The 24882-nt window shown below is 44.3% G+C and overlaps 7 protein-coding genes across 7 annotated transcripts; 4 read left to right on the top strand and 3 right to left on the bottom strand.

Moving 5' to 3' along the window:
* Positions 1-3600: 3600 nt before the first annotated feature.
* LOC308660953 (histone H2B 5) lies at positions 3601-4726 on the bottom strand. The gene has a single exon (XM_081315600.1). It carries the CDS (start codon positions 4622-4624, stop codon positions 4244-4246), a length of 381 nt encoding a protein of 126 aa, XP_081171726.1. The 5' UTR covers positions 4625-4726; the 3' UTR covers positions 3601-4243.
* Positions 4727-5044: 318 nt separating this feature from the next.
* LOC308663215 (histone H2A type 2-C) lies at positions 5045-5947 on the top strand. Its single transcript, XM_081319466.1, has one exon. The coding sequence runs from the start codon at positions 5087-5089 to the stop codon at positions 5474-5476; it is 390 nt and encodes a 129-aa protein (XP_081175592.1). The 5' UTR covers positions 5045-5086; the 3' UTR covers positions 5477-5947.
* A 189-nt stretch (positions 5948-6136) lies between these two features.
* LOC308663214 (histone H3.2) lies at positions 6137-8458 on the top strand. The gene has a single exon (XM_081319465.1). The coding sequence runs from the start codon at positions 7078-7080 to the stop codon at positions 7486-7488; it is 411 nt and encodes a 136-aa protein (XP_081175591.1). The 5' UTR covers positions 6137-7077; the 3' UTR covers positions 7489-8458.
* A 4502-nt stretch (positions 8459-12960) lies between these two features.
* On the bottom strand, positions 12961-13943 carry LOC308661775 (histone H2A type 2-C-like). The gene is made up of 2 exons (XM_081316955.1): positions 13351-13943; positions 12961-13028 (listed from the first exon to the last, which is right to left on the bottom strand). Exon 1 carries the CDS (start codon positions 13938-13940, stop codon positions 13557-13559), a length of 384 nt encoding a protein of 127 aa, XP_081173081.1. The 5' UTR covers positions 13941-13943; the 3' UTR covers positions 12961-13028; positions 13351-13556.
* A 1384-nt stretch (positions 13944-15327) lies between these two features.
* Positions 15328-15712, top strand: LOC308662490 (histone H4). Its single transcript, XM_081318357.1, has one exon. The coding sequence runs from the start codon at positions 15340-15342 to the stop codon at positions 15649-15651; it is 312 nt and encodes a 103-aa protein (XP_081174483.1). The 5' UTR covers positions 15328-15339; the 3' UTR covers positions 15652-15712.
* Positions 15713-15876: 164 nt separating this feature from the next.
* Positions 15877-16290, bottom strand: LOC308662488 (histone H2A type 2-B; the record flags this gene model as incomplete). Its single annotated transcript, XM_081318355.1, has 1 exon — positions 15877-16290. The coding sequence occupies one exon, from the start codon at positions 16288-16290 to the stop codon at positions 15901-15903; it is 390 nt and encodes a 129-aa protein (XP_081174481.1). The 3' UTR covers positions 15877-15900.
* Positions 16291-16728: 438 nt separating this feature from the next.
* Positions 16729-17434, top strand: LOC308662489 (histone H2B 5; the record flags this gene model as incomplete). The annotated part of the gene is made up of 1 exon (XM_081318356.1): positions 16729-17434. The coding sequence occupies one exon, from the start codon at positions 16729-16731 to the stop codon at positions 17107-17109; it is 381 nt and encodes a 126-aa protein (XP_081174482.1). The 3' UTR covers positions 17110-17434.
* Positions 17435-24882: the final 7448 nt, after the last annotated feature.

The raw sequence follows: 24882 nt of genomic DNA on the forward strand, positions 1-24882 counted from the left end.
CACAGAAACCATCTTAACCATACCTAGACTACTGTGGGATATTAGCTAGATTTAGGTTTTCCCTTTTTTTTCTCTTTCTTTGCATGTTAGGCTTATAGTAGCAGCAACCCTCCAATGTAACCTGGACAGACAAAAATGCCTAGTTTCTGACACTTTCAACTCTTTGCTGAAAATCTTAACCTCTAGAATAGATTATGTTGGACTAAATGGTCAGCTGGACTAAATGAATCAGCCAGACCCATTGATTTCCTGTCTGAAATGGAAATGCTGCCAACATAAAATAAACTTTCTAGAAGGAGATATCTAGACATAGCTAGAACATTTTTATTTTGATTTTTTTCATTGCAACGAATTTAAGACCGAATATGCTTTAGAATGGGTTGGAGTTGCTAAACTTGTACTTTTTAATCCAAGTACTGTATTCATTATTGAGTCTGGTTTTCTCTCCAGTTTAAATGTTGGAGCTTGACAGTCTTCCTAAATGCAGTCATCAGCACTCTCACTTTCTGGGGAGAGGTAAAAATAATAGTTTTGGACTGAAGAGCCAAGATTAAATTTTGGATTAACATTCACCTGATACATTTTAAAGCCAATCCATTTTCCTAAAATGAATCAAGGGAGAACCATAACACAGAAATATATGTATTTATTTTTTAAATCCTGTTGCCATTCTAGTTGCCATAATAAGAACTAGCTTAATCCAGAGAGTCTAAATGCAGAAAATCATATTTAGCACAGTCCTATTAAGGCCAGGTTCAGTGTGAACTATGTTTAAGTATACCGTGTTTTAACAACACACGGCAAAAATGCCCTGCTGGTAAAGATGATGTTAACCTTATTTTTCTTGGGATGAAATAATTTTTAGGTTGTTTACTATCTATCAAGGATTCTGGCAGGTTCCAAGAGAAGAAAGTAAATGTAGCAGATGTAATGATCTGAATACTAGCACTATAGATGTTCAAACACAGTAACTACATTTTAGGAAAATGATTTATGCTACTAGAAGCCTGGACCTTAATTTCTGAAACAACATCTCCTTCACATACATTAGATCAAATCATCCACCTTGGTTTGATTCGCCTACTGTAAAGAATGCCACCAAATGTTACCTATAACTTTATTAACACTGTATTTATATCCTCATCTCAGGACATGGCTTCATCCCAGCCTATCATAAAGTGCGAATCTGAATGCTTGAAACTTATTACATTTTATATAAGATAAGATAACCTTTATTGTCATTTTTTTTTACTGTGGGCACAACAGCACACATCAAAAATGAAATTTAGTTGCCCACTCTCAAAGTGAACACACACATGACACACACCTAAACATACTATATACAACATATGAATAGACCCACACCCCTACATATACATAACAAATAAATATTAAACAGTGTCTATCTTGAATATATAACGGAAGGAGGAAGCCTGAGCTGTATGGAATGAAACTATGGTTGAATCTGGATGTTCCGCTATAGATACCATGAAGCCTTTTCCCAGAAGGTTAACAAGGAAATCAGGTTGTGAAGAGGATGTGTAGTGTCCCAGATAAGACCCTGCTCAAGCAACACTTCTGTGCAGTGTCCTGGATGGGAGGGAGGAAACTGCCAATGATCTTTTTGGCCATCCTCACCATTCTCTGCACCACCTTCCTGTCTGACGCAGTGATGCTTCCAAACCAGACTGTGATGTTGTATGACAGGATGCTCTCGATTGTCCCCCTGTAGAAAGTGGTCAGGACAGGGGAAGGAAGATGTGCTTTTCTCATGCGACACAGAAAATGCAGGCACTGCTGTGCCTGCTTCACCAGTGTCTCGCTATTGAGCGACCAAGCCAGCCTACTTGTTAACTGCACACCCCAGAATTTGATGCTGGTAACCATCTCCACAGGTGAATCATTAATGCACAGAGAAGTGTGGCTGTGCCTGCCTTTTCTGAAATCGACAATGTTCTCTGGTTTCTCCAGTATTCAAAACTAGGCTGTTTTCCTTACACCAGTTCACCAACCCCTCAACCTCCTTACGGTAAGCACCCTCACTGTCATCATGAATAAGGCCCACTACTGTTGTATCATCTGCGAACTTCACAATATGGTTGGTGGCAAAACTAGCACAACAGTCATGGGTCAACAGGGTGAAGAGCAGCGGACTTAGGACATAGCCCTGAGGAGAACCTCAAAAAAATGGTGTTAGAAGTATTTGTATATATGAAGATTAATACTATGGCAAAACAGAGATTCCATGATTTCTATAGCAGTCATCCCATCAACATTTTCTTTTTTGCATTTTACTTTCCAGCTAGCCTGTTAGACAAAAATATATTTGAATTAATTATATGCAGTGGGATGAATGGAAAAGAAACATGCCTCAATGTTGCATTTTTGGAAAACCTGAAAGCTCTGGATGTTGATCTGGACAAGAAGGTCACGAAGTTGGTTGGAGCCTGTGAGATAATAATTTATTGATGATTGAGTTGCCATTATATTTTTTTATTGTTCTCTGTTTTATATTTCATATGGTGTTAGCTGTCCAAAGTTGCTATGGTGAGATGGGGGAGGCATATAAATCAAATTAATAAAAGTACTTTTTTTCTCTCCTGAGTTGATAAGCTCATGACCCCATCACTGTTCATTTGGATTGCTGCAACATGTTTGGACTATGATTAAATTAAAAGAAGACTAAACTAGTAACAGATTAGCCATCAGCCTTAGAACTGACAACAGAAACAATGGAGTAATGGATATCTCCTGCCTTTTAGGATTGTCTGTCAGCAACAATGGAACCAGTTATCAAGAAATATGTCTCAGGGCAACATTTGATACGTAACAATGAAAGCCTTGGGGGAAAAAACATTCAGTTGCCACAATGCATCTACAGTTAGAAAATCTGAACCATCCAGGCAGTGGTTTTCCATGTGATACTGTAAGCAGCATAGAAAGATTATTGATGCTTTTGAACTTGAGAAGATTCCTCAGAATGCCACGAACAGACAAGAAAACAAATCAGCCCAGAGTTCTCAGCCAAAATGGACATGCTCAGGCTCAAACTCTCATATTTTGGACACGTTACGCAAAGACCTGTTTCTGGAGACATCCATAATGCTGGAGAAGAGGATAACCAGCAGCAAGTGGATCAACTCAATTAAGGGAGACTTGTTAAGGGAGTTTTGCCCATTTTACCACCTTTCTTGCTGCAATTGTTAACTGAAGCACTGCAATTGTTAAGTTAGTAACACGGTTGTTAAGTGAATCTGGCTTCCCCATTGACCTGGCCTGTCAGAAGGTCACAAAAGGTGATCAAGACCAGAGGACACTGCAACCATCACAAATATGAGCCAGTTGCCAAGTGTTTGAATTTTGATCACATATTAATATTAATATTAATAATAATAATCCTTTATTGTCAAAGTACAACATGTGTACATTGAGATTAGCTGAGCCTCCCCCCCCCCATGTTCTCTCCCCCCAACACACAGTGACAACAAACCCTCCATCCTACCACACCATGTGAACCAACTACACCCACACACCGGCCTCCCAAGTCAATTCTGCATACTCCTATATCTCCTACCAGATGGTAGGAGAGTAGAGATACCGTCCAGGGTGTGAGTCATCCCTGAGAATCTTCCTCACTCTTCCAAGGCAACCAGCCCTGGCGAGGTCATGACCACCGGGATGCAGCTGATTGTGTGAAAAATTGTCCTAAGTCATTTTTTTTTCAGTGCCACTATCATTAAATTGTAAATCAAGGACTGCTTGTATTAGGAGTGTTCACCAGCTTATGTATAAAATTGCTACAGGCGAGAATTTTTTTAAAGAAAACTTAACAAAAACTCAGCACCTGCAAGATCAGATCCGGAAGCCATGCTTATCAACCCATGAACCCTTTTGCACTTTTATTTGCATTTCAATTAAGCACAAGATAACGTTACTTTTTTAAAAGCTAGCATGTTACTAGAGATAAAACACTTCTGCCCTATACAATTCGACCAATACTGTAGTATGTAAACTTCTTCCCCCCTATATATCTTCCCATGTTTTTTTTAACAGAGCCCAATCTTTGCATTTTATTAGTAATGAAAAGCAACGTCTGGGAGACCCAAGCTTCAAGGCTCAAGTCGGCAGGGGTGCAACAAGGTAGCGACTTAAAAAACTCTTTCATGAGATAGTGGGCGGCTCTAAAAAGAGCCTTTGGGTTTCTCTCGGGTCTCAAGCCTCGCTGCGCAGCGCGGCCGCCTTCTCACTTGGAGCTGGTGTACTTGGTGACGGCCTTGGTGCCTTCCGACACGGCGTGCTTGGCCAGCTCCCCGGGCAGCAGGAGGCGCACGGCCGTCTGGATCTCCCGCGAGGTGATGGTCGAGCGCTTGTTGTAGTGGGCCAGGCGGGACGCCTCCCCGGCGATGCGCTCGAAGATGTCGTTGACGAAGGAGTTCATGATGCTCATGGCCTTGGAGGAGATGCCGGTGTCGGGGTGGACCTGCTTCAGCACCTTGTAGACGTAGATGGAGTAGCTCTCCTTCCTGCTCTTGCGCCGCTTCTTGTCGCCCTTCTTTTGGGTCTTGGTCACCGCTTTCTTCGAGCCCTTTTTAGGCGCGGGGGCCGATTTCGCCGGCTCAGGCATCGCGAAATAAGGTTCTTTTTAACAAGCGCTAACGCGAACAAGCCAACTTCCTTCCCGTCCGGAAAAGCAGACGCTGCACGTACCTCGAACAGAACCAAAATAAGTTCAACATCCGGCTTCCCACTATTTAAAGGCCTCCTATGCAAATAAGGGTAGCTGAGCTCCCCGTTCTTATTGGTCGCTAATACCTCTACACCCTGTCGCTGCGCGCGCAGATGCAAATTAAGAGGACTTCGGTACCGTGGTTCCTATTGGAAGGAGTCAATTTCACGCCGTTCGATTGGCTATGCTGACAAACCCGCCTTCGTATTGGCTAAGAGAGCCTGACGCCGGAACAGCCAATCAAAACATTGCAATTGCAGACCTCGGAAAGGCATAAAAAGCCCCCAGTTCGCTCGTTTCTAACCACTGCCGGTTTGCGTTGGGCGTTTAGTGTGTTGCACTTGACTCAGGAACGACGTCATGTCTGGTCGCGGCAAACAGGGAGGCAAGGCCAGAGCCAAGGCCAAGTCTCGGTCTTCCCGAGCCGGGCTCCAGTTCCCGGTCGGTCGCGTTCACCGCCTGTTGCGGAAAGGGAACTACGCCGAGCGGGTGGGCGCCGGCGCTCCCGTCTACCTGGCGGCGGTGCTGGAATATCTCACGGCGGAAATCCTGGAGTTGGCCGGCAACGCTGCTCGGGACAACAAGAAGACCCGTATTATCCCCCGCCATTTGCAGCTGGCCATTCGCAACGACGAAGAGCTCAACAAACTCCTGGGCAAAGTGACGATCGCTCAAGGGGGCGTCTTGCCCAACATCCAGGCGGTCCTCTTGCCCAAGAAGACAGAAAGCCATAAAGCGAAGGGAAAATAGAAGTTGCCGTGAAGAAAGGAACATTGAATTTCAAACCCAAAGGCTCTTTTCAGAGCCACCTACAATTTCAAGTAAGGAGCTGAGTCTAGGGTAGCGAATAAGTGTTTCCTTTCCAGATCCAAAGCCCTATCCTCGGAGCTGGCACTTAAATCTAGTCCAGGGCTTACTACATATGTTGGCAAATATTGATTTAGATTTAGAAAAACCACCTGTTGCTATACAGAAGGCTTCAGCTGTTACATTCCAAATCGTCTACCTCTTAACAGGTATAAAAGGGTTCGGATAGGGAGGTAAATCTTAACCGATCGCCGTGTCCGGCGGAATTATTCAGACTCTGCCGTCTTAGGGGAACCTCGATCTAAAATTCTGATCCATAACTCGCCAAAGGACGCTTAACTGTAGAACCCTTTTTTCAGTATTAAATCCATTTTTAAAAATAAACTGCTGTGGAGACGACCAGAAAGGTGTATATGTGTGTTTTATTCCTGAGAAAGAGCAACATGGAGCGCCCCACTTCTAGGAAGAGCCCGATCGACCTGCGTGGAGCTTTCATGGGTGCGTCCATGCAGATTTTGGGAACAATGTGGAAGTAGTTGCTTTGTTTCCAGTCTGCTTCTGGCCTGTTCTGCCCGTAGCAGCCGTTCTTGACAGATTTTTAGAGATCAGCCAAAGTAGTGTAAATTGTATGCCAGAGGAGCATAACGAAAAACTATAACCAGGTCATGACTAATCAGTTAATAAACTATTCTACATAACAAGTGCTTAAATTGAGTGAAAAATGAAACGAAAAAAATATAAATATAAAATGGAATAAACTTGGAATAAACAATTGCTATACAAGTTAAGATGCTCTCCCATTGTTTTAGGCAACATAGGAAAACATTTACTAGTGACATGCTTAATAGTGACATGCGTTTATTAAATATATTTTTTGTGTAGGAACTCAATGCACAAAAATGGAGTTTAGTCTTCTCCCTTCTCATTTTTCTGTACAACAACCCTGCGAAGTAGGCAGATCGGGCTGACCCCGATCACTCATAAATTTCTGTGGCTGACGAGGAATTAAGTTTCCGGGTCTCATTGGTGCCACACGCTATTTCCACAACTGCTAAACATTTTCACCAATTCAAATTTAGAACAATTTTGCAAATTATATTCGTCCTCGCTAAGTAGATGAATACACAAAAAAATACCTTGGAGTTGTTTTTTTTTTTTAAAAAAAACTGCGTTGCAAAAATAAGGATAACTAAGCTTACAGAGAGGCATTAAAAAAAATCCTTGTCGCCATCAAATCGGTGTTCCGGATTTCTTCAGCGCAGAAAGGAACCCTTTATCTGCAAGGTATTATTTGTGAGAACACTATTTGCACAGAGCAGAAAGAATTTGAATGTCCTGTTTGCTGACGTATCCATTCGAGTACAAAAGAGGCAAGAGAAAAAACAGCGAAACATTGTAGCCAATCCTTTCCGAGCCCGGGAAATTCGAACGCACTCAGCCAATCAAGAGAGGAGGACTCGGCTATAAATACTCAGCCTTGCAGAGGTTACTCGTTTATTTTCTGCTTTCTACTTCGCTGGGATCGGCTGCTCTCTAGGCGGACCATGGCCCGTACTAAACAGACTGCTCGAAAGTCTACTGGAGGAAAAGCTCCTCGCAAGCAGTTGGCTACCAAGGCTGCCCGAAAAAGCGCTCCAGCCACTGGTGGGGTGAAAAAGCCTCATCGTTATCGCCCCGGCACTGTCGCCTTAAGAGAAATCCGTCGTTACCAGAAATCCACCGAGCTGCTCATCCGTAAGCTCCCCTTCCAGCGCCTGGTCAGAGAAATTGCCCAAGATTTCAAGACCGATCTCCGTTTCCAGAGCTCCGCCGTGATGGCCCTGCAGGAAGCCAGCGAGGCTTACCTCGTTGGCCTCTTCGAAGATACCAACCTGTGCGCCATCCACGCCAAGAGGGTGACGATTATGCCGAAAGATATCCAGCTGGCGCGCCGCATCCGCGGGGAGAGAGCTTAAACTTTCCTCCCGCCAGTAAAAGCAATCCAAAAGGCTCTTTTAAGGGCCACTCAGATATATCGAGAAAAGAGCTGCTTCACTTCCGCTTCTTTTGAAAACGGCTATCGCGGTTTGCAGCGTACACGTGGACCTGTGTTAGGAGGGGGTTTAGACTAGTTTTGCTTAAAGCTATAGTAGTACTATCATTAGTCCCAGCAGTACTGGCTTCTCCAAAATCTGAATTTGCAAATGCGTATTCAGCGTGGCAAGGGATTGTTAAATCCGATGAATTAAAATCACGATGAATTCAGAATTTTTCCAATAGGATTTTTCCCCCTTTTTTTCTCTTCTCCCTCCCTCTCCATTTTAATGCTACGTAATCAAAGTTTCTTCCTTGGACATTTTAAACATCCAAATTTTCTGGTCGTGAAATGTCTGCATTCTATCCAATACCTGTCCTGGGGCATTAGCTTGGCTGTAAAAGTAAAATGGGAATTCAGGTGGATCAGTCACAATGATAGCCATTTCCTCCTAAGGAAAGAAATGAAACCCAGAGATTTCATTGTAAGGTGAGTGGGCTGCATATAATTTTGTAGAAGTTAGAAGGGAGAAAACTTCAGATGAAAGACATTCATCTTGATAAGCATGTATATGATTATAGTTTTGCCCCTCTAGGTCAGCTTTGTAAAGGTTTTAATCTGAGTTCCATTTTTCAATAACATTCTTGTAGAAACCAGTCGCAGTTGGTTTATAAGGAGCAGGTTTTAAATAACTGGCTTGTGTGCTAGTGTTGGGCAGCCTATTTGAGACGAGAGAGATGGTTTGAATTTTGGCAACAAGTATACTCTGTCCCAGACAGCTACTGTGGGAGATTTGCATCTTCCCAAAATAACTTGATGGGCAAAGCTAGTTAAAGACATATATTTATAGGAATTAAACTTATATTTGTATACCAGTGATTGCATGGCCTCTGTAGATGCTGTACAGTAAATAAAATAAAATTCATAGGAATTACTTTTCCAGGATGATCTCTACTATATCAGTAGGAGCTTTGGGGCTGTGTGGTGATGATACTTTCCCTTGCAGAGTGTTTTTAAAAATATTAAAATGATAATTTTGAAAGAAAAAAAGGGTGACTGATTATGGAGCATTATGTAAGTGATTTATATCCACAGACCCCCAGAATGCCTACCTTATTCAGAAGCTTTAGCACAGGGATGTCAAACTCAATTTCACTGAGGGCTGCATCAGCATTGTGGTTGCCCTCAGGGGGGCGGGTGGGTTTGCCTACTGGGTGGGTGTGGCTACAGTGTGTATGGCCTACTGGGTGGGCGTGGCCAGCTCTACATCGTTCGCATCAAGGGTGCCTATGGGGGCCTGGGCAGGAGTGGGACAGATCTGAGGGTCTCTGGCAGGAGGAGGGTCTCTGGGCCAGGGCCAAGGCAGTGGGGGCCGTTCCCTCACTGTTTCCAGGATGGCTTTGTGGGCCACATGAAACCACTTTGCGGGCCGGATCCAGCCCCCGGGCCTTGTGTTTAACATGTCTGCTTTAGCACATCAAATATCCATCTCGTCCAGGATTTGTTCTTTATCGGTGACCAATAAGCTGCTGCTTAGCTCTAATGTAGATGATGTGCATTCTTGTTCCTATGGCACTATTCTATCCATGGTGGCTGCACTTAACAGCCATGACTGTAAAATATAGGCAAATTGGCAGTCTACTATCAATGAATTTGTTGGGAATGTGGCTTGCTTTTAGAGCCGCTTGCTTTTCATTAATGGACTTTGGGCCTCTCATAACAGGAGATTATGCAAGTGATAAGAGGGTTTGAAACCATCTTTTGGATGAGATTTTGGCACGTCGAACATAAGGTCTTTGAGAAACTGCTTTCTCCCCCATCCTTCAGAAGACTAGAGCATTTCAGCATGCACAGAAGATCTGCTTCAAAGAATGGGAAGAGGTTCAAAACCCCTTCTATCTTCCCCTGAGTGTTTTGCATCTGAGCTAAAGTTCAAATACAGGTAACCCTCAACTGAGCCCCAGATTTATGTTGCTAAGTGAGAAATTGGTTAACTTGAGTTTTGCTCCATTGGTATGATTTTTCTTGCCACATTTCTTAAGTGAATCACTGAAGTTGTTAAATTAGCAACATGGTTGTCAAGTGAATCTGGCGTCCCCATTGACATTGCATGTCAGAAGGTCACAAAAGGGGAATCACATGACTCCAGGACACTGCACCTGTTCATAAATGTGAGTCAGTCAAGCATCTGAATGTAAATCATGTTACCACGGGGGATGCTGCAATAGTCATAAGTGTGAAAAATGGTCATGCCACTTTTTTTCAGAGCCATTGTAACTTCAAATGGTCACTAAGTGAACTATTGTAAGTCGTGAGCTATCTGTAACTAAAAACTAAAGACATATAATCCAGATATGTAAAGGACTCCATAATTACAGGCTAGCTCAGGGGTAGGCAACCTCAGCTCTTTTATGATTCATGGACTTCAACTCCCAGAATTCCTCAGCCAGCCAAGCTGGCTCAGGAATTCTGGGAGTTGTAGTCCATGAGTCATAAAAGAGCCGAGGTTGCCTACCCCTGGGCTAGCACATGATGACTGTTTGGAAAGGAAATGCAAATAGGAAGAGCTGCCGGCTCAGCTTGCTGAGTATAAACCCTCTTCTCCATATACAAAGGAAAAGGAATGCATCTCCCATGTTGTGTTGTTCTTTACTATCTTGTGTATCTTCAGCAGACATCTTTGAGGTACTGTTTGTGATTTATCTTGGCTTTGAGAAAGGGCCGGGACAGATCTTCCCATCCTGTTCTTGTCCAGGGGTTCCCTAAAACAATACTGCAAGTAATTGTTGTGGGAAATTCAGAAGTCCAGAGCACACTGAAGAAAAAGAGGAACCCCAAACAAAGCAATTTTTTTTTAAAAAAAAATTAAGGCTACAATGCAGGAAATCCTAGTTTTGAGGATGCCACAGAGATCTTTGTCCGCCTACCTGTTGTCATTCTATTGTTAGGTGAACTGAACTGAGCAAGTCCTTTGTTAAAGGAAACAGAATGCTGAGGTCATCCGCTGATGGAGAATGGAAGATTGGGGTGTCTCATCTGTCTCCTCATTATGTTGCAACTCTGGTTAGGGCTGCCCTTCAGCTGCTCTGTGAGTTGATGAGGAGGCTTGTATTCCTTCGTTCAGATGGGATTGCAGGGAGGTTTGTCTGGAGGGGCAGGAAGAATCAATCTGGGTCTGATAAGATTAGGTAAAAAGATGAACTAGTTTGCCCTGGTCATGACCAAAAGACAGACAGAAAAAGAGTGCAGTCTCCATTTTGTTTGTTAGAGCTAGTCATATCGCCAACCATCTCAAATTCACGATTATATTCTCCACCACAATTTTCTACAGTCCAGACTAAACATTAATTTATAAATGGGAATGTTTCCAGCCTACTGATATATCATTTTCCTGATGTCAGAAATGATTCACTTCCTTTTACTTCACAAGCTTGCAGTTTCCCAAAGTTTAATCAGAAGCTGTTTTGGGATGGCTGTGATGGGAATCTTGTCGTAGTACCGGTAATACCCACAGTGAACTGGCTTAACATCCATCACTCCTAATTCATTTCACAAAAGTGGAAAGAAACTTGGCATACAACGGAGCAAATTTGAGAGCACAAGACCTTCATTCAGTTTTTAATAGCATTTCTTGGCTAGAATTCTTTAATCCTAAAATCATAACTCACAAGAGAGTAATTAACGTATGACCTGTCCTCACATTTGCAACTTTCCGAGGGCTGTAAAGCTGAAACTCCTCAAAACAGATGTAGGTTCACTTAGAGACTGCTTCTCTTAACAACCAAGTGACTGGTCCCAACAGTGATCACTAAACAAGGAATACTTGCATTTTCATCTGATAAATTTGGGAGGGGCAGGAGGGTGCTCAGTAATTAAGACCAAATTTAATTGGACATCGGTTGCCTACCGAGGCATTCAGCCTTGAAGGCAAACATGATCCTTCTTAGATGACTTTTGCAAACTTTTCATTATTTTTTTGTTTCCATACCCATCTCCCAAAGTACTTTTCATCACTTAAAAACTTATCCAAGATAGTGCACAAAATACAATGTGCTAATGTAACTGTCTTCAAGAACTGACTGAGACAGTCACAATGACCTGAATTCCAAGGGGGGAGGGCACTGGGAGATATAATGCACATACCCCTCCATCTTCTGATTTCCCCCCACACACACAAACATTCCCCTTTAAAAAAGGGGGGGCTAACTGGCTTTAGGTCAGGTTACCCTCCATAGCTGGGTATGGTGATACCTGCTTCTTATTCATTCTGAAAAACAAATTGCCTGATGGAAGGTAAACCTTTTCTAGTGAAAGACGTGTTTATCTGACTTAATCCCATTAGGCCATCTCAGCACCACCCTCTTCAACAATACCCCTTTTTATTTACTAGACAGCTCCAAAGAGAGGCTTAAGCTGGGGACAATGTAACTTGTACCTTCCCAGGAGTGTTGTTATGGTGCTTTCCAACCTTAGCCCAGTCTGCCTGCTTGCCGGAAGAAAAATCCCTCTGAAGACCAATTAAATGTGGGGGGAGGGGAGGAAGGTGGAAGAGAACAACCTTTCATTGGTTTGGGAACTTTTTCTTTTCCACTCCAGTAATACCCAAATCTCCAAACCTGCTGGGGACAGGAGGGTGTGTGTGTGTGTGTGTGTGTGGTGGGGTGTTGAACTGTACCATTTCCATGATAACAGACCAATACCAGGTAATGGCTTGCTGCCAAACTACATTCAAAGTCGTAGACTTGAAGGAAAAACAGCTCTGAGAATGGCAATTCTGATTTGATTCCTGCAACTAACACAAGGGAGGTGTGGTGGGGGGGGAGAAGGGGGGGGAGAAGAGACAAATCTCACCAGTGCAAGAGGTGAAGAACTCCTTGGGAGACTTTTTAGTGGTTGTTTTTCAGCTCAGGTTTGTTTTTGTTTTTTGCAAAACCAAAAATGCAAAGTGAAGATGCCCACTTGATTTTTCCTCACAGAGAATAACCACCACTCTTGGTTTGTTTTTTTTATGAACTCAAGAGCTGGCTTTGGGGAAATGCAGAACTGAAAGATAATTTAATGTCTTTCTTCCGGCTTGGACTGTGTATGCCTGATCTTGTTCAATGTACATACATGTTACTACCACATTTTGAACACAAATTTCCAGACCTTCGAGCCATATTAATGGCTGGTAATGTTGCCTCCAGTTACTGAAACATGCAGAGCCTTCCCCACCCTCAAAAAAACACCCCCAAATGTTACATTACTTGCAGGTCTGGTCAACTGCGTAGTCAAGTCAGTTCTACCTGACAACACTTTAAACCCCTGGGTGACTCACTCAGATTTAAGTCAGCGTAATCTCAGTCAATTCATACTTTCGCGTTCAAGAGTTCCCCTCAAATCTCTCAGTCCCATAAATCCCCCTTTGGGGAAGAAGAGGCTAGGATGGGAACAGATTGGAACTCTTGTAGACCAGATAAAAATCAATGCCCCGAGACACAACTACAGAGCCTTGGTGGAGCAGTGGGCTAATGCCTCCTTAAGTAACACCAGCTGCCAGCAATTAGTGCAGGTTCGCATCCCACCAGGCTCAAGGTTGACTCAGCCTTCCATCCTTCCGAGGTAGGTAAAATGAGGACACAGATTGTTGGGGGCAATTAAGCTGACTTTGTAATAATGCCGCTTGGGGGTGTGTGTGAAAGCCCTAATAAGCAGACATATACATAGAATGAAGGCTACTGCTAAGCTTGTAAGCCGCCCTGAGTCTTCGGAGAAGGGCGGGATATAAATGGAATTAAAATAAAAATAAAAATAAATAAAAAACTTAAAAAAACGGGACCGGCGTTATGACAAGCCGTTTTGACGACTTGACAATTATTTCGGAACGCCGGTGCAAGCGAACAAGAAAGACGTTATTTCGAAGAGAGGAAGAGACGACCAGCGCTTTCTTAAAAGGTTGTAGGTGGCTCTCATAAGAGCCTTTGGGGTTCAGGTTCCGAAGCACTTGCCCGTCGGTCAACCAACAGCAGGTCACTTGCCTTTATGGCTTTCCGTCTTCTTGGGCAAGAGGACCGCCTGGATGTTGGGCAAGACGCCCCCTTGAGCGATCGTCACTTTGCCCAGGAGTTTGTTGAGCTCTTCGTCGTTGCGAATGGCCAGCTGCAGATGGCGGGGGATAATACGGGTCTTCTTGTTGTCCCGAGCAGCGTTGCCGGCCAACTCCAGGATTTCCGCCGTGAGATATTCCAGCACCGCCGCCAGGTAGACGGGAGCGCCGGCGCCCACCCGCTCGGCGTAGTTCCCTTTCCGCAACAGGCGGTGAACGCGACCGACCGGGAACTGGAGCCCGGCTCGGGAAGACCGAGACTTGCCCTTGGCTCTGGCCTTGCCTCCCTGTTTGCCGCGACCAGACATTCCTCAAAAACGAGCCGGCTCTTCTTCTCCGCGAACGCAAAAGGCATTCCCTAATTGATGAGAAAGGCGGGGGGGAGGGCCCATTAATGCCTGCCTCCCCCTTTGAAAGCGGCGCTTCTGATTGGCTGACTGTGACGTCAAGGCGCCTCAGCCAATGCAAACTTGGTTTCTCAGCAGGACCAATTGAGTAGAGAAATATTGCTTTTCCTCCAGTAGGAAAAAAAAAAAAGACAGCCAGGGCCGCAATTTGCGTACGCGCCTTCGCCGGAGGTGATCTGTGAATGCTGCGGTAACTCGGCCCTTTTATGACTCATGGACTTCAACTCCCAGAATTTCTCAGCCAGGCATGCTGGCTGAGGAATTCTGGGAGTTGAAGTCCATGAGTCATAAAAGGGCCGAGTTTGAAGACCACAGAGCTAGAGATTAGGAGCAATTATTCATGCAGCTGCGAATTTTAGAGTTGTGCAACTGCTGGAACTACCTTTTCTGGTATGCGATGGAGAACCGCAGGCTTATGAAGAAACCCTGTTGTTGCCTTTATCATGTGTATAGCCAAGCCTGGTCGATTCTTTCCCTTTGGATATCCCTAGTGCTGAACTGGAAGCTTAAATGTTGCTGTCCTTCACTTCGGAAGTAATTGCATTCCAAATTGACTATTATACAAGTTAGCGTTTTGTACACTAGACTCTGCAAAGTGTGCGTTTGTATTTCATTCTTTACTGCTTATTTTTTCTCTCTCAAATTCAAAATAATTAAGAAAAACAGTCGTTTCTGTCGAGCTGTGGCAATAGATACATATTTGCTTTGCAATTCGTTTGTAACAAAACTGCCTCATGCAGCTCCTGATCTATAGTTTGTCAGTTTGTTACCTTATCAGCTGCTTGATTGAAATGCTTCTAGATCCCGCCTGTTTTTCTGAAGATAAACAACCCAGGCAAAACTGTTAAAATTAAAAACTATTCTAAAAATCCCAACAGTTTTTTGTTATTCGATCACTTATGTGTTTATTGCACATACAAGATATGTTTCAAAACAAAACAGCCACTTCTAGTTAAAAGAAGGAGGCTAAATGCCTGCAATGTTGTACTTCCATAAAAGTGAACTGACAATCTGGATATTATTTTACAGCCATATATATAATGAAACTACTTGGAACATATAACCTTTGCAATTCGAAATGCATTGAGTTAACCATTAGTCATTCGCTGTTTTAAAATGAGGCTGAGTCTTATTGGACAAGGCCCTATAGCATCGCCCTATCAAATTGTAGTCTAATTGGACGACTGGGCTGTCCTCTCCCATCTTCGCGACAGTTTTCCTTTTGGTCGGAAAGCAACCAATATAAACGTGAGCTAGAAGGCGAACTCTTTGTAAGGTTCGAGTTTTATCGTTCGGCGACATGTCTGGCCGTGGGAAAGGCGGAAAGGGTTTGGGGAAAGGAGGCGCAAAGCGCCATCGCAAAGTCTTGCGAGATAACATCCAAGGCATCACTAAACCCGCTATCCGCCGTTTGGCTCGTCGTGGCGGAGTGAAGCGTATCTCTGGCTTGATCTACGAGGAGACTCGCGGGGTGCTAAAGGTCTTCCTCGAAAACGTCATCCGCGATGCCGTGACTTACACCGAGCACGCCAAGAGAAAGACCGTGACTGCCATGGATGTGGTGTATGCTTTGAAGCGCCAAGGCCGTACTCTCTACGGATTTGGGGGTTAAATCTTATTTCAGCTTGGGAATTTTTCAAAATAAATCAAAAGGCCCTTTTAAGGGCCACCCACTGCTTCAGTAGAGGGCTGCAATCACTCGTTTTACACAAAGCTGCAAATGTTGTCAAATGCTTAATTAAGGAAGTGAACTTGGCACACCCACTATATCTCGTATAAACCCAAAAACACAGTAACGACTCTTTTTTGATGTTGTGGGTGGCTCTTAAAAGAGCCTTTTGTGTTACACTGATAGGTTCATTTATTTCCCTTTGGGCTTGTGGCTCTCGGTCTTCTTGGGTAGTAGCACAGCTTGGATATTGGGCAACACTCCTCCCTGGGCAATAGTAACGCCTCCCAGTAGCTTGTTCAGCTCCTCGTCGTTACGGACGGCCAACTGGAGGTGACGAGGGATTATTCTAGTTTTCTTGTTATCCCGGGCAGCGTTTCCAGCCAGCTCCAGAATTTCAGCTGTCAGATACTCCAACACTGCAGCAAGGTAAACAGGGGCTCCGGCGCCGACCCGCTCGGCATAGTTCCCTTTGCGAAGAAGGCGGTGAACTCGACCTACGGGAAACTGGAGCCCAGCACGGGAGGAGCGAGATTTAGCTTTAGCTCTAGCTTTCCCCCCCTGCTTGCCACGTCCAGACATTGCGACACTGACTCGGCTCAGCTCAGACACGGCAGAAAAAGCAAAATAGCAATTAAAGAAAAAGAACAACCGACTCCTTTTATCCCCTCCTCGCGTCCGCCAGCACCATTCCTGATTGGCCAGACCCGTTACCAGGATTTTAGCACCAATCAGAACGCAAGCTTTCAAGGCGACCAGTAGGAAGCCGCAGGTAGAGTTTTCTACCCAATAGAAATCCGGGCATTTGCAGGGCTCTCATTTGCATGTGCGTGCGCAGGAGCGATGAGATCAAAGCTCCTTCGGCCAATAGCATCGTGCTTGCTTTGGATCCTCTCATTTGCATAGAGAGACTATAAATAAAGGGACGCGATCGGGTCTCCTTCTTCAGACTTCCTCCTTGTGTTTTTTACTTTTTTAAATTTTATTTTCCGTGCGAAGAACAGCGATCTCTTATCCAGAATGCCCGAGCCGGCGAAATCGGCCCCCGCGCCTAAAAAGGGCTCGAAGAAAGCGGTGACCAAGACCCAAAAGAAGGGCGACAAGAAGCGGCGCAAGAGCAGGAAGGAGAGCTACTCCATCTACGTCTACAAGGTGCTGAAGCAGGTCCACCCCGACACCGGCATCTCCTCCAAGGCCATGAGCATCATGAACTCCTTCGTCAACGACATCTTCGAGCGCATCGCCGGGGAGGCGTCCCGCCTGGCCCACTACAACAAGCGCTCGACCATCACCTCGCGGGAGATCCAGACGGCCGTGCGCCTCCTGCTGCCCGGGGAGCTGGCCAAGCACGCCGTGTCGGAAGGCACCAAGGCCGTCACCAAGTACACCAGCTCCAAGTGAGAAGGCGGCCGCGCTGCGCAGCGAGGCTTGAGACCCGAGAAAACCCAAAGGCTCTTTTTAGAGCCGCCCACTTCCTCGTGAAAAGAGCTTGGTCTCAAAACTCTTTAACTACTGTGTTCTTTTTTTTTCTTTTTTAAATCCCACCCTGATTAATTTTTTTATAAATAACTCCAGGCGGAGAAGCCTAATCACCCCCTTCCTCCTATCGACACGTGAATGTAATTTCTTTTCCGACATCGGTAAATAAGGTTCACGTCTAGTGTTGCTTATGTGCTGTTGTACTTTTCCTGTCAATGGCAGTAAATTTAATCGTGACATTTACTTCCTAGTCCCGTTGTGTCGGTGTTCCTTCCCCCCCCACACACACACACACCCAATGAAAATTGCTGGTGTGCGATTATTTTAATATTTTAGATTTTTAAGGTCGATGTTCGCTGGGTTTTGCCACCGAAAGCCAGCTAATTAGTGCTTTGAATTTGAATCCCATGTCCTTGGGGTGACAGAAAAAGGCATTTGTCAAAATTCGAGTGCGCATAATTGCACGCGGTTAGCTTCCACGCTTATAAACAAATCTGCCAAGAATTGCAAAAACGTTCTCGTGAGAGAAGAAACCTACTTTCTGGTCAGCTGGTCACGAAATGATCAAAATACTGATTTTATGAGCGCTTTTTAAATCATGCAATGGAGGTTATTTGGCTTATGTTCTTGAAGTTGAAAGATCAGAGCCAATCCAATGGCTGTATCCAAGATGAAAGGAGCCGATCTGCTATTCTAAACTCTGTTTATTGAAGGAATGACACCTGGCTGAGCAGAAAGAACAATATAGCAAGTTGTATAAACAAACTGCTTCCAATCCACATAAAACATCCTTCTTCGATGTTGTGCAGACAGCTTAATATAGATATGCAGTCCATTCTATTGCCACCTAGTGATGGCAATCAGAACTACAGTAGTTTCCTGGCCTGTAGGGTATTGCCACTGTTGGCTTTTCCTCTGTTGTTTGTCTCCAGATCTGAAAGGCAGGCAGATCTCTGACCAAAGCAGGCATATCTAGCTAGCTAGGAGAAGGTAAATCAACCCTTTCTCTGAGCCCCTAACTCACTTCTGCAGCCTTCAGACATTTCTTGATCTAAACTAGAGCATTGAAGTGGATCCTTGAATAGGTGTGTGTTAGCTGAGCTTTTAGGGGAGCTAGTGTCCTCTGATGGGGTTGTTGTTTTTTTCTGTGTCAGGGGGGGGGGGAGGAAATAGCACACGACTATTATTTCTTCTTTTGAACGCACACATACATTAATGCTCTTCCAGCATTTGAGCAGAATTCTTGGAATCAAGGCTGGAGCTCTGCATCTGGGCAGGGAGAGCAACAAGGGCTGGATCATCTACATCTGTGCACAATTGGGACCAGAATTTTCATTTCTAAGCAAACTGCTAAGTGAGCCGATCCCAATTTTGCTACCTGTTTTGCCATGGTTGTTCACTGCAGTTAAGTGAAACATGCAGTCGTTAAGCTAATCTGGCTTCCCCTCCCAACTTTGCTTGTCAAAAGATGGCTGGGAAGTTCACAAATGGCAATCATGGGACCCCAGGATGCTGCAATCATCAGGAATATATATGCCAGTTGCCAAGTCCCCAGATTTTGGTCATGTGACTGTGAGGATGCTTGTAAGTGTGAAGTCTGTCTGGTTGCAAATCATTTTTTCCAGTGCTGTTGTAACTTTGAACAGTCACTAAACGAACGTTGAGGATTATCTTTCGTGCTAATTTTAAACTGACCTTAGAGCCTTAGTCTTAGAGCCCATCAAAGTGACTGTAAATCAAAGAATGACTACAATATAAAAGGAAGAATCATTTTTTTGTTCCACAATTTTCTCCTTTTTCTTTTCTTTTTCTCTTTTTCTCAACAGAGTTGATTTTAACCAAAGAAAAAGTAATGGAAAGGAGAGAAAGAAATATGTTGTTAGATATGTGCAGCTAAGGCAATAATGCCTCATTTTGATTTTCTACTATTCACTAAACAAAGCATAGGATTCTGCTTCTAGATTTGCAATATAAAATTTGCAAAATTTGGAGTGTTGTCTTTCTTCAACAATGTATGAGAGAATTCAGAATTTCCTAGGAAGCAAATAATAATAAGACTTGGGGAAGATCAAAAAGTGCAAACACCCTATTCTGCTGACAATCAGTATTTTGCAACCTAATTTCACCTATGTATTCTGGGGTCCTCTATAGATAACAAGACAAGAGAATAGCCTGTGGGGTGCTCACCTTGCATGGTAAATGTATTGTACTGCCACGTTGACATAACTTCCAATATCCTGCCTAAACTTCACATTGGTTCTGGTAGCATAGAAACATATTGAGTCAAAAATTACTTACTTTAGATTTCTTGAAGATCCTCCTTTCTCCAGGAAGTGCATACCATAGTATCACATGAACCAGTGTATCAGCAACTCTAGCACGTTCCCTCTTGGCTGGTTGGCCAACAATAACTGTTACTTGTTTGCTGTAATTAATCAGTCATTGCAAAATTATAAGAAAAAGGAACTGGTTTTATCAGTCATTCTTTGTTTGCCAACTATTTTTCTTGGAAGACAAAGTATGTACAAGTCAGTCGATTGGGCTTAGGTGTTCTATGACAGGAGTCACTGAATAAACCTAGTTTAGCCATGAGCGGGTCTCTTTAGAGCTAAATATAACTCCCATAGTTAGTTGATTAGGTCAGTCCTTTTTAGTGTTCCCACAGCACATTCTCATTTAAATATGCTAGAGGAACAAGCCTCTGTCAATCTAGGTCAGACATGTCAAACACAAGGCCCGGGGGCCGGATCCGGCCCGCGAAGTGGTTTCATGTGGCCCGTGAAGCCATCCTGGAAACAGTGAGAGAATGGCCCCCACCGCCTTGGCCCTGGCCCAGAGACCCTCCTTCTGCCAGAGACCCTCAGATCTGTCCCACTCCTGCCCAGGCCCCCGTAGGCACCCTTGATGCAAACGATGTAGAGCTGGCCATGCCCACCCAGTAGGCCATATGCACTCTAGCCACACCCACCCAGTAGGCCATGCCCACCCAGGCCACACCCACCTGGCCCCTTGAGGGCAACCGCAATGCTGATGCGGCCCTCAATGAAATTGAGTTTGACACCCCTGTGCTAGAGGAACAAGCCTCTGTCAATCTAGGTTCTATTATCTATGTCAATTAAACATTGGACTAGATGGCAATAAAGGGATAAAGGAATTTTCACTGCCATCAAGTGTTATACACACACACACACACACACACACACACACACACACGTGTGTGTGTGTGTGTGTGTGTGTGTAAAAGTGTTTACTTCGAGTTTCCAGCAAAAAAACACCCATTGCAGAAAATGGGTTTGTTTATTGACTGGTGTAAAAAGGGTGTAAAATTAGGTGGAGTCATGATGATCCACTTAACGACCAGCACAACTTACAACTGTATTTCTGGGCTCATTTACATTCTGTAAGTTGAGGACTACCTATACTCCAATGCATCTGGAGGGCATCAGGTCAGGGAAGGCTGTGTCTTAGTGAACATCTGCGGTCCTGTGGGAACATGCATTACTTTTAGGATCAGATGGGAGGACTCTGAGGGATCAATTTGTTGAGAAACACGAGTCAAGGAAAAAGGAATCAAGCAAACTGTTTTATGTTCCAAACATTGTTCTGGTTCTATTCAGTAGTTTCCCAGTACCGGTAGAGGGCAGAGTGCCCCTTTTGAAATCCTAAACATGGTTATAACTCTAGAAATGTTTATTGCTATCCTGAAGGGAAACCTAATGGTTGGTAGATTTCACAGAGAAATTAATTAGTTTAGCAAATGTCCCATCCTCATTCTTCACAAAGTATTACTTTTGAAGGAATGTCAACAAAGCTGGTGTGTGTGTGAAATGAGAAGGGCACGCATTGCTCAAATTTTCACACATACGTGACTGGAAATGTTATTCAGTATAAGTTACTTTTGAGGTTTAATATGGTATTGCTAACACAATACACAACTCTATTCATCATACTATGGAGATTTTTTTTTTGTTTACATGCTTAGCTTTTTCAAAATTTGGGTACCGAAGCCCTGCATAGAAGTGCGATTACAGCACCCTTGACAAAAAAAATATTGAGTGGAATTAAATTCATGGGAAGTGGCATTTATTAAGGGCTTAAATCCTAATACTGCCATCTTAAATTATTTCATGTATATTAAAAGTTTATTGGGATAAATTCCAGAGAAATGTCCAGAGATCTGCAGTCTAAATATTTATTCTACAACTCCTGATCACTAGTTTTGATTCATCTCAGTTCTCTCTCTGTCTTTCTGTCTCTCTGTCTCTTTGTTTCTCGCTTTCAAGTCATTGTTGACAGTGATGACAAGTCCCTGGAGTTTTCGCGGCAAGTTTTTAGAAGTGGTTTGCTGTTGCCTCATTCCTAGGGCTCAGAGAGAGTGACTGGCTCAAAGTCACTCCACTGACTCTGTGCCTTAAGGTGGGATTAGAATTCATGGTCTGTGCAGCCTACTGACTTAACCACCAAACCAAACTGCCTTTTTTTCAAATCAACGGCAGTCTTTTTCTCAACCAGCTTTTCCACCCTCTGCTCTTAGATGAGTTAAGCTATAATTTCCATAATCTGCAGTCAGCCATTTGCAAAAGATTTTTGTACTTGAGATAAGGCGCTTGGTTCTAAAGCTAGGATTTAGGATATTGGCGGTTGATCTTGTTGTGATTCAGGGTCAGCCTGTGGGTTCAGTAGTTGGGTCGGACGACTCAGAGGAGGAGGAGGAGGGGGGTGTTGAAGAGCTTGATGAGAGCCCCCAGCCAGGCCCCTCTCACCTGGTCACGACGCAGACCCAGTTGTGTGAGCCTGACAGCGTGGATGAAGATGACCCACAGCTGGCCCTGTTCAAGGACGCCCGACGCAGGAGGCAGTCAATCAGGAGTAAACAGAGGAAGGCAATGGGGCTCCTCGGAAGGAGGCAGAGAGAAGCCACGCCCTGAACTGTATTTAAGGGGGAATGCGTGGGAGGGCTGGTTTGCTGAAGGCAACCGCTTGAAAAGCTCCTGTTTCTTGGTTCGTGTCTTGTTCTATTTGTTTTTGTAGCAATAAATTTGGCAGGCGTAATTCCAGCCTCTTGCCTTCTTGTAAAAGGGGTTGTCCCTGCCTTTTCTGCAGGGCCGGTAGCAGGCTGGTACAGAACAGATCTGAGTCTGGTGCCTGATGGCAGTCAGACTCCAAAGCGCCTGATTTTTTCCTGGTCAGTTTGAAGAAGAAGTGCTGGTCTAGCTTGCCACGCAAGCCACACCTGCTCAGATAGCCTCTTCAGCACAATTGTGAAAAGTGCAGGCGTCCCATCCATTTTTTTTGCACTTGTGTACTTGAATTAGAAATTTAGAAAATGGGAAGTGGGAACAGCTAATTTAGAAAATAGGAAGTGGGAGAAGCGATCTTGTTAAAATAGCTTTATGCAGAGCTGTCTTATTTTTAACCAAATATATTTTAAGAGTGTTGGGGGGTTTTTTTCCTGAGAAAACTGCTGGAATCTCACGCTACTTATTATATCTTACAGTGCAGCAGAGTCAAATCTCTCTTTTTAAATATTCTGAACAATTAAACAAGGCATATCAAATCAGATGATATGGAGTTGGAAATAGGGGTGTCTTGTGATTTTTGAACAGCAAGCATATAACGTTCTTCCATTCCTGAATCCATTTTTCTTCTCATAGCTCCCGTGCTTAGATGGGTGCAAGAAAGGTGAGGAGGAGACCTCATGACATCCAGAAGTCCCAGTCCCAATTTTAGGCAACTCAGACACCTAAAGGGTTTATGCCTCTAATGAAGTTGAGACAGTTTGAACAGCAAATCAATTGAAAGTTGGATGGAGACATCTGCCACCATCTGTGCAAGAAGGGAAATGATCCAAGCACTCCTTTTCAGCTCTTTGGGAAGTTTTTTTCCCCCCTCATGCCATTCCTGAGTTTTTAATCCTTATATTTCAAGGTATGCTTGAGGGCCTGTGGATAAGAGCAGGGGGGGAGGGAGAGAGAGACGGAGGTAAAGGTTTAATGAATTAGTGGAGCTGCACATTGCATATTGACTCCCCTGCTCTTCTGAATATGAGCAATTGAATAGGGACTCTTGTTTTGCTCTCAAGAGAAGCTAAGGATGTCAAGAGCTGGGGAGCAGGATATCCTTGGCATACAGGAAGTCCTGTTTGGCTCTCTGGCATTTCCAGGAGGGTTGACTAAATGAAACCCTCCCGAAACTCTCCGTAAGAAGGACCGAAATAGAAAGCCAATGAGACAATCAACAACTTCTTCAAAGGAACACAATTCACAAGGGAAGAAGAAAACAACAACACCGTGCCTTTCCTGGATATCCTCATCAGCAAAAGAAACAACAGCAAATTAAAAACCCAAGTCTATTGGAAAACAACTCACGCTAACCAAGTGTTCTGCTAGCAAAATAGCAACCCAACCTCCCACAAGAGGAGGGTGTAAGAACTATTCAGGTGAGTACAAATGCACAGCGGCAACCCAGAACAGCAGAAAAAAGGGGAGAGAAACACCTACGCAACGTCGTCCAATGAAATAGAGCCAGTCCTTGTCTTACGGATCACAATGGAGCCCGACATTTCTGCTGTTAAGTGAGATACTTGTTGAGTGAGCTTTGCCCCATTTTATGACTCTTCTTGCCACAGTTATTAAGTGAATCACTGCAGTTGATAAGTTAGTCACACCGTTGTGAAGTGAATCTGGCTTCCCCCCATTGATTTTGCTTGTCAGGAGGTTGTAAAAGGTTATCACATGACCCTGGGACAGGGCAACCGTCATAAATATGAGTCAGTTGAATTCTGATCACATGATCACGGAGATGCAACAATGCTTGTAAGTATGAAAAAAGGTCATAAGTCACATTTTTCAGTCCCATTGTAACTCTGAATGGTGACTAAATGAATGGTTGTAAGTCAAAGACTACCTGTAGATACCCACCCAACTTTATCAAAAAGTGCCTGACCACCCAACCTGCCCTCCAAAACATTTTAAGCAAACCATAAAACTCAGCAGCCCAAGAAAGGGGGGGGGGAAACTGCAACATATCAGCTAAGGATTGCAACAGCCACTGTGTAGGATAGGCAGGCTGAAAACTGAAGTCAGAAGACAAAACAAAATTTTCTTAATCTCACAACACACAGACAGACTCAACCTCAGCTTCAGCTGGGATACTGTTAGCATTGTGTACAGTGTCTGTGTGTCTTCAAGGCATTGTTGTCTCCTGGTGACTGTTTTCTTGGAAAGATTTCAGAAGTGGTTTGCCATTGCCTGCTTCCTTAGGCTGAGAGATAGTCACCGGCTCCAGATCACCCACCAGACCAGGCTTTGTGCCTAAGATACATCTAGAACTTAGTGCAGACATGTCAAACACAAGGCCCGGGGGCCAGATCCGGCCCATGAAGTGGTTTCATGTGGCCCGCGAAGCCATCCTGGAAACAGTGAGGGAACGGCCCCCACTGCCTTGGCCCTGGCCCAGAGACCCTCCTTCTGCCTGAGACCCTCAGATCTGTCCCACTCCTGCCCAGGCTCCCATAGGCACCCTTGATGCGAACGATGTAGAGCTGGCCATGCCCACCCAGTAGGCCATATGCACTCTAGCCACGCCCACCCAATAGGCCACACCCACCCTGGCCATACCCACCCGGCCCCTTGAGGGCAACCACAATGCTGATGTGGCCCTCAATGAAATTGAGTTTGACACCCCTGACTTAGT

Source organism: Vipera berus (genome assembly GCF_964194415.1).
Source record: "Vipera berus genome assembly, chromosome: 2".
Classification (NCBI taxonomy): domain Eukaryota; kingdom Metazoa; phylum Chordata; class Lepidosauria; order Squamata; family Viperidae; genus Vipera; species Vipera berus.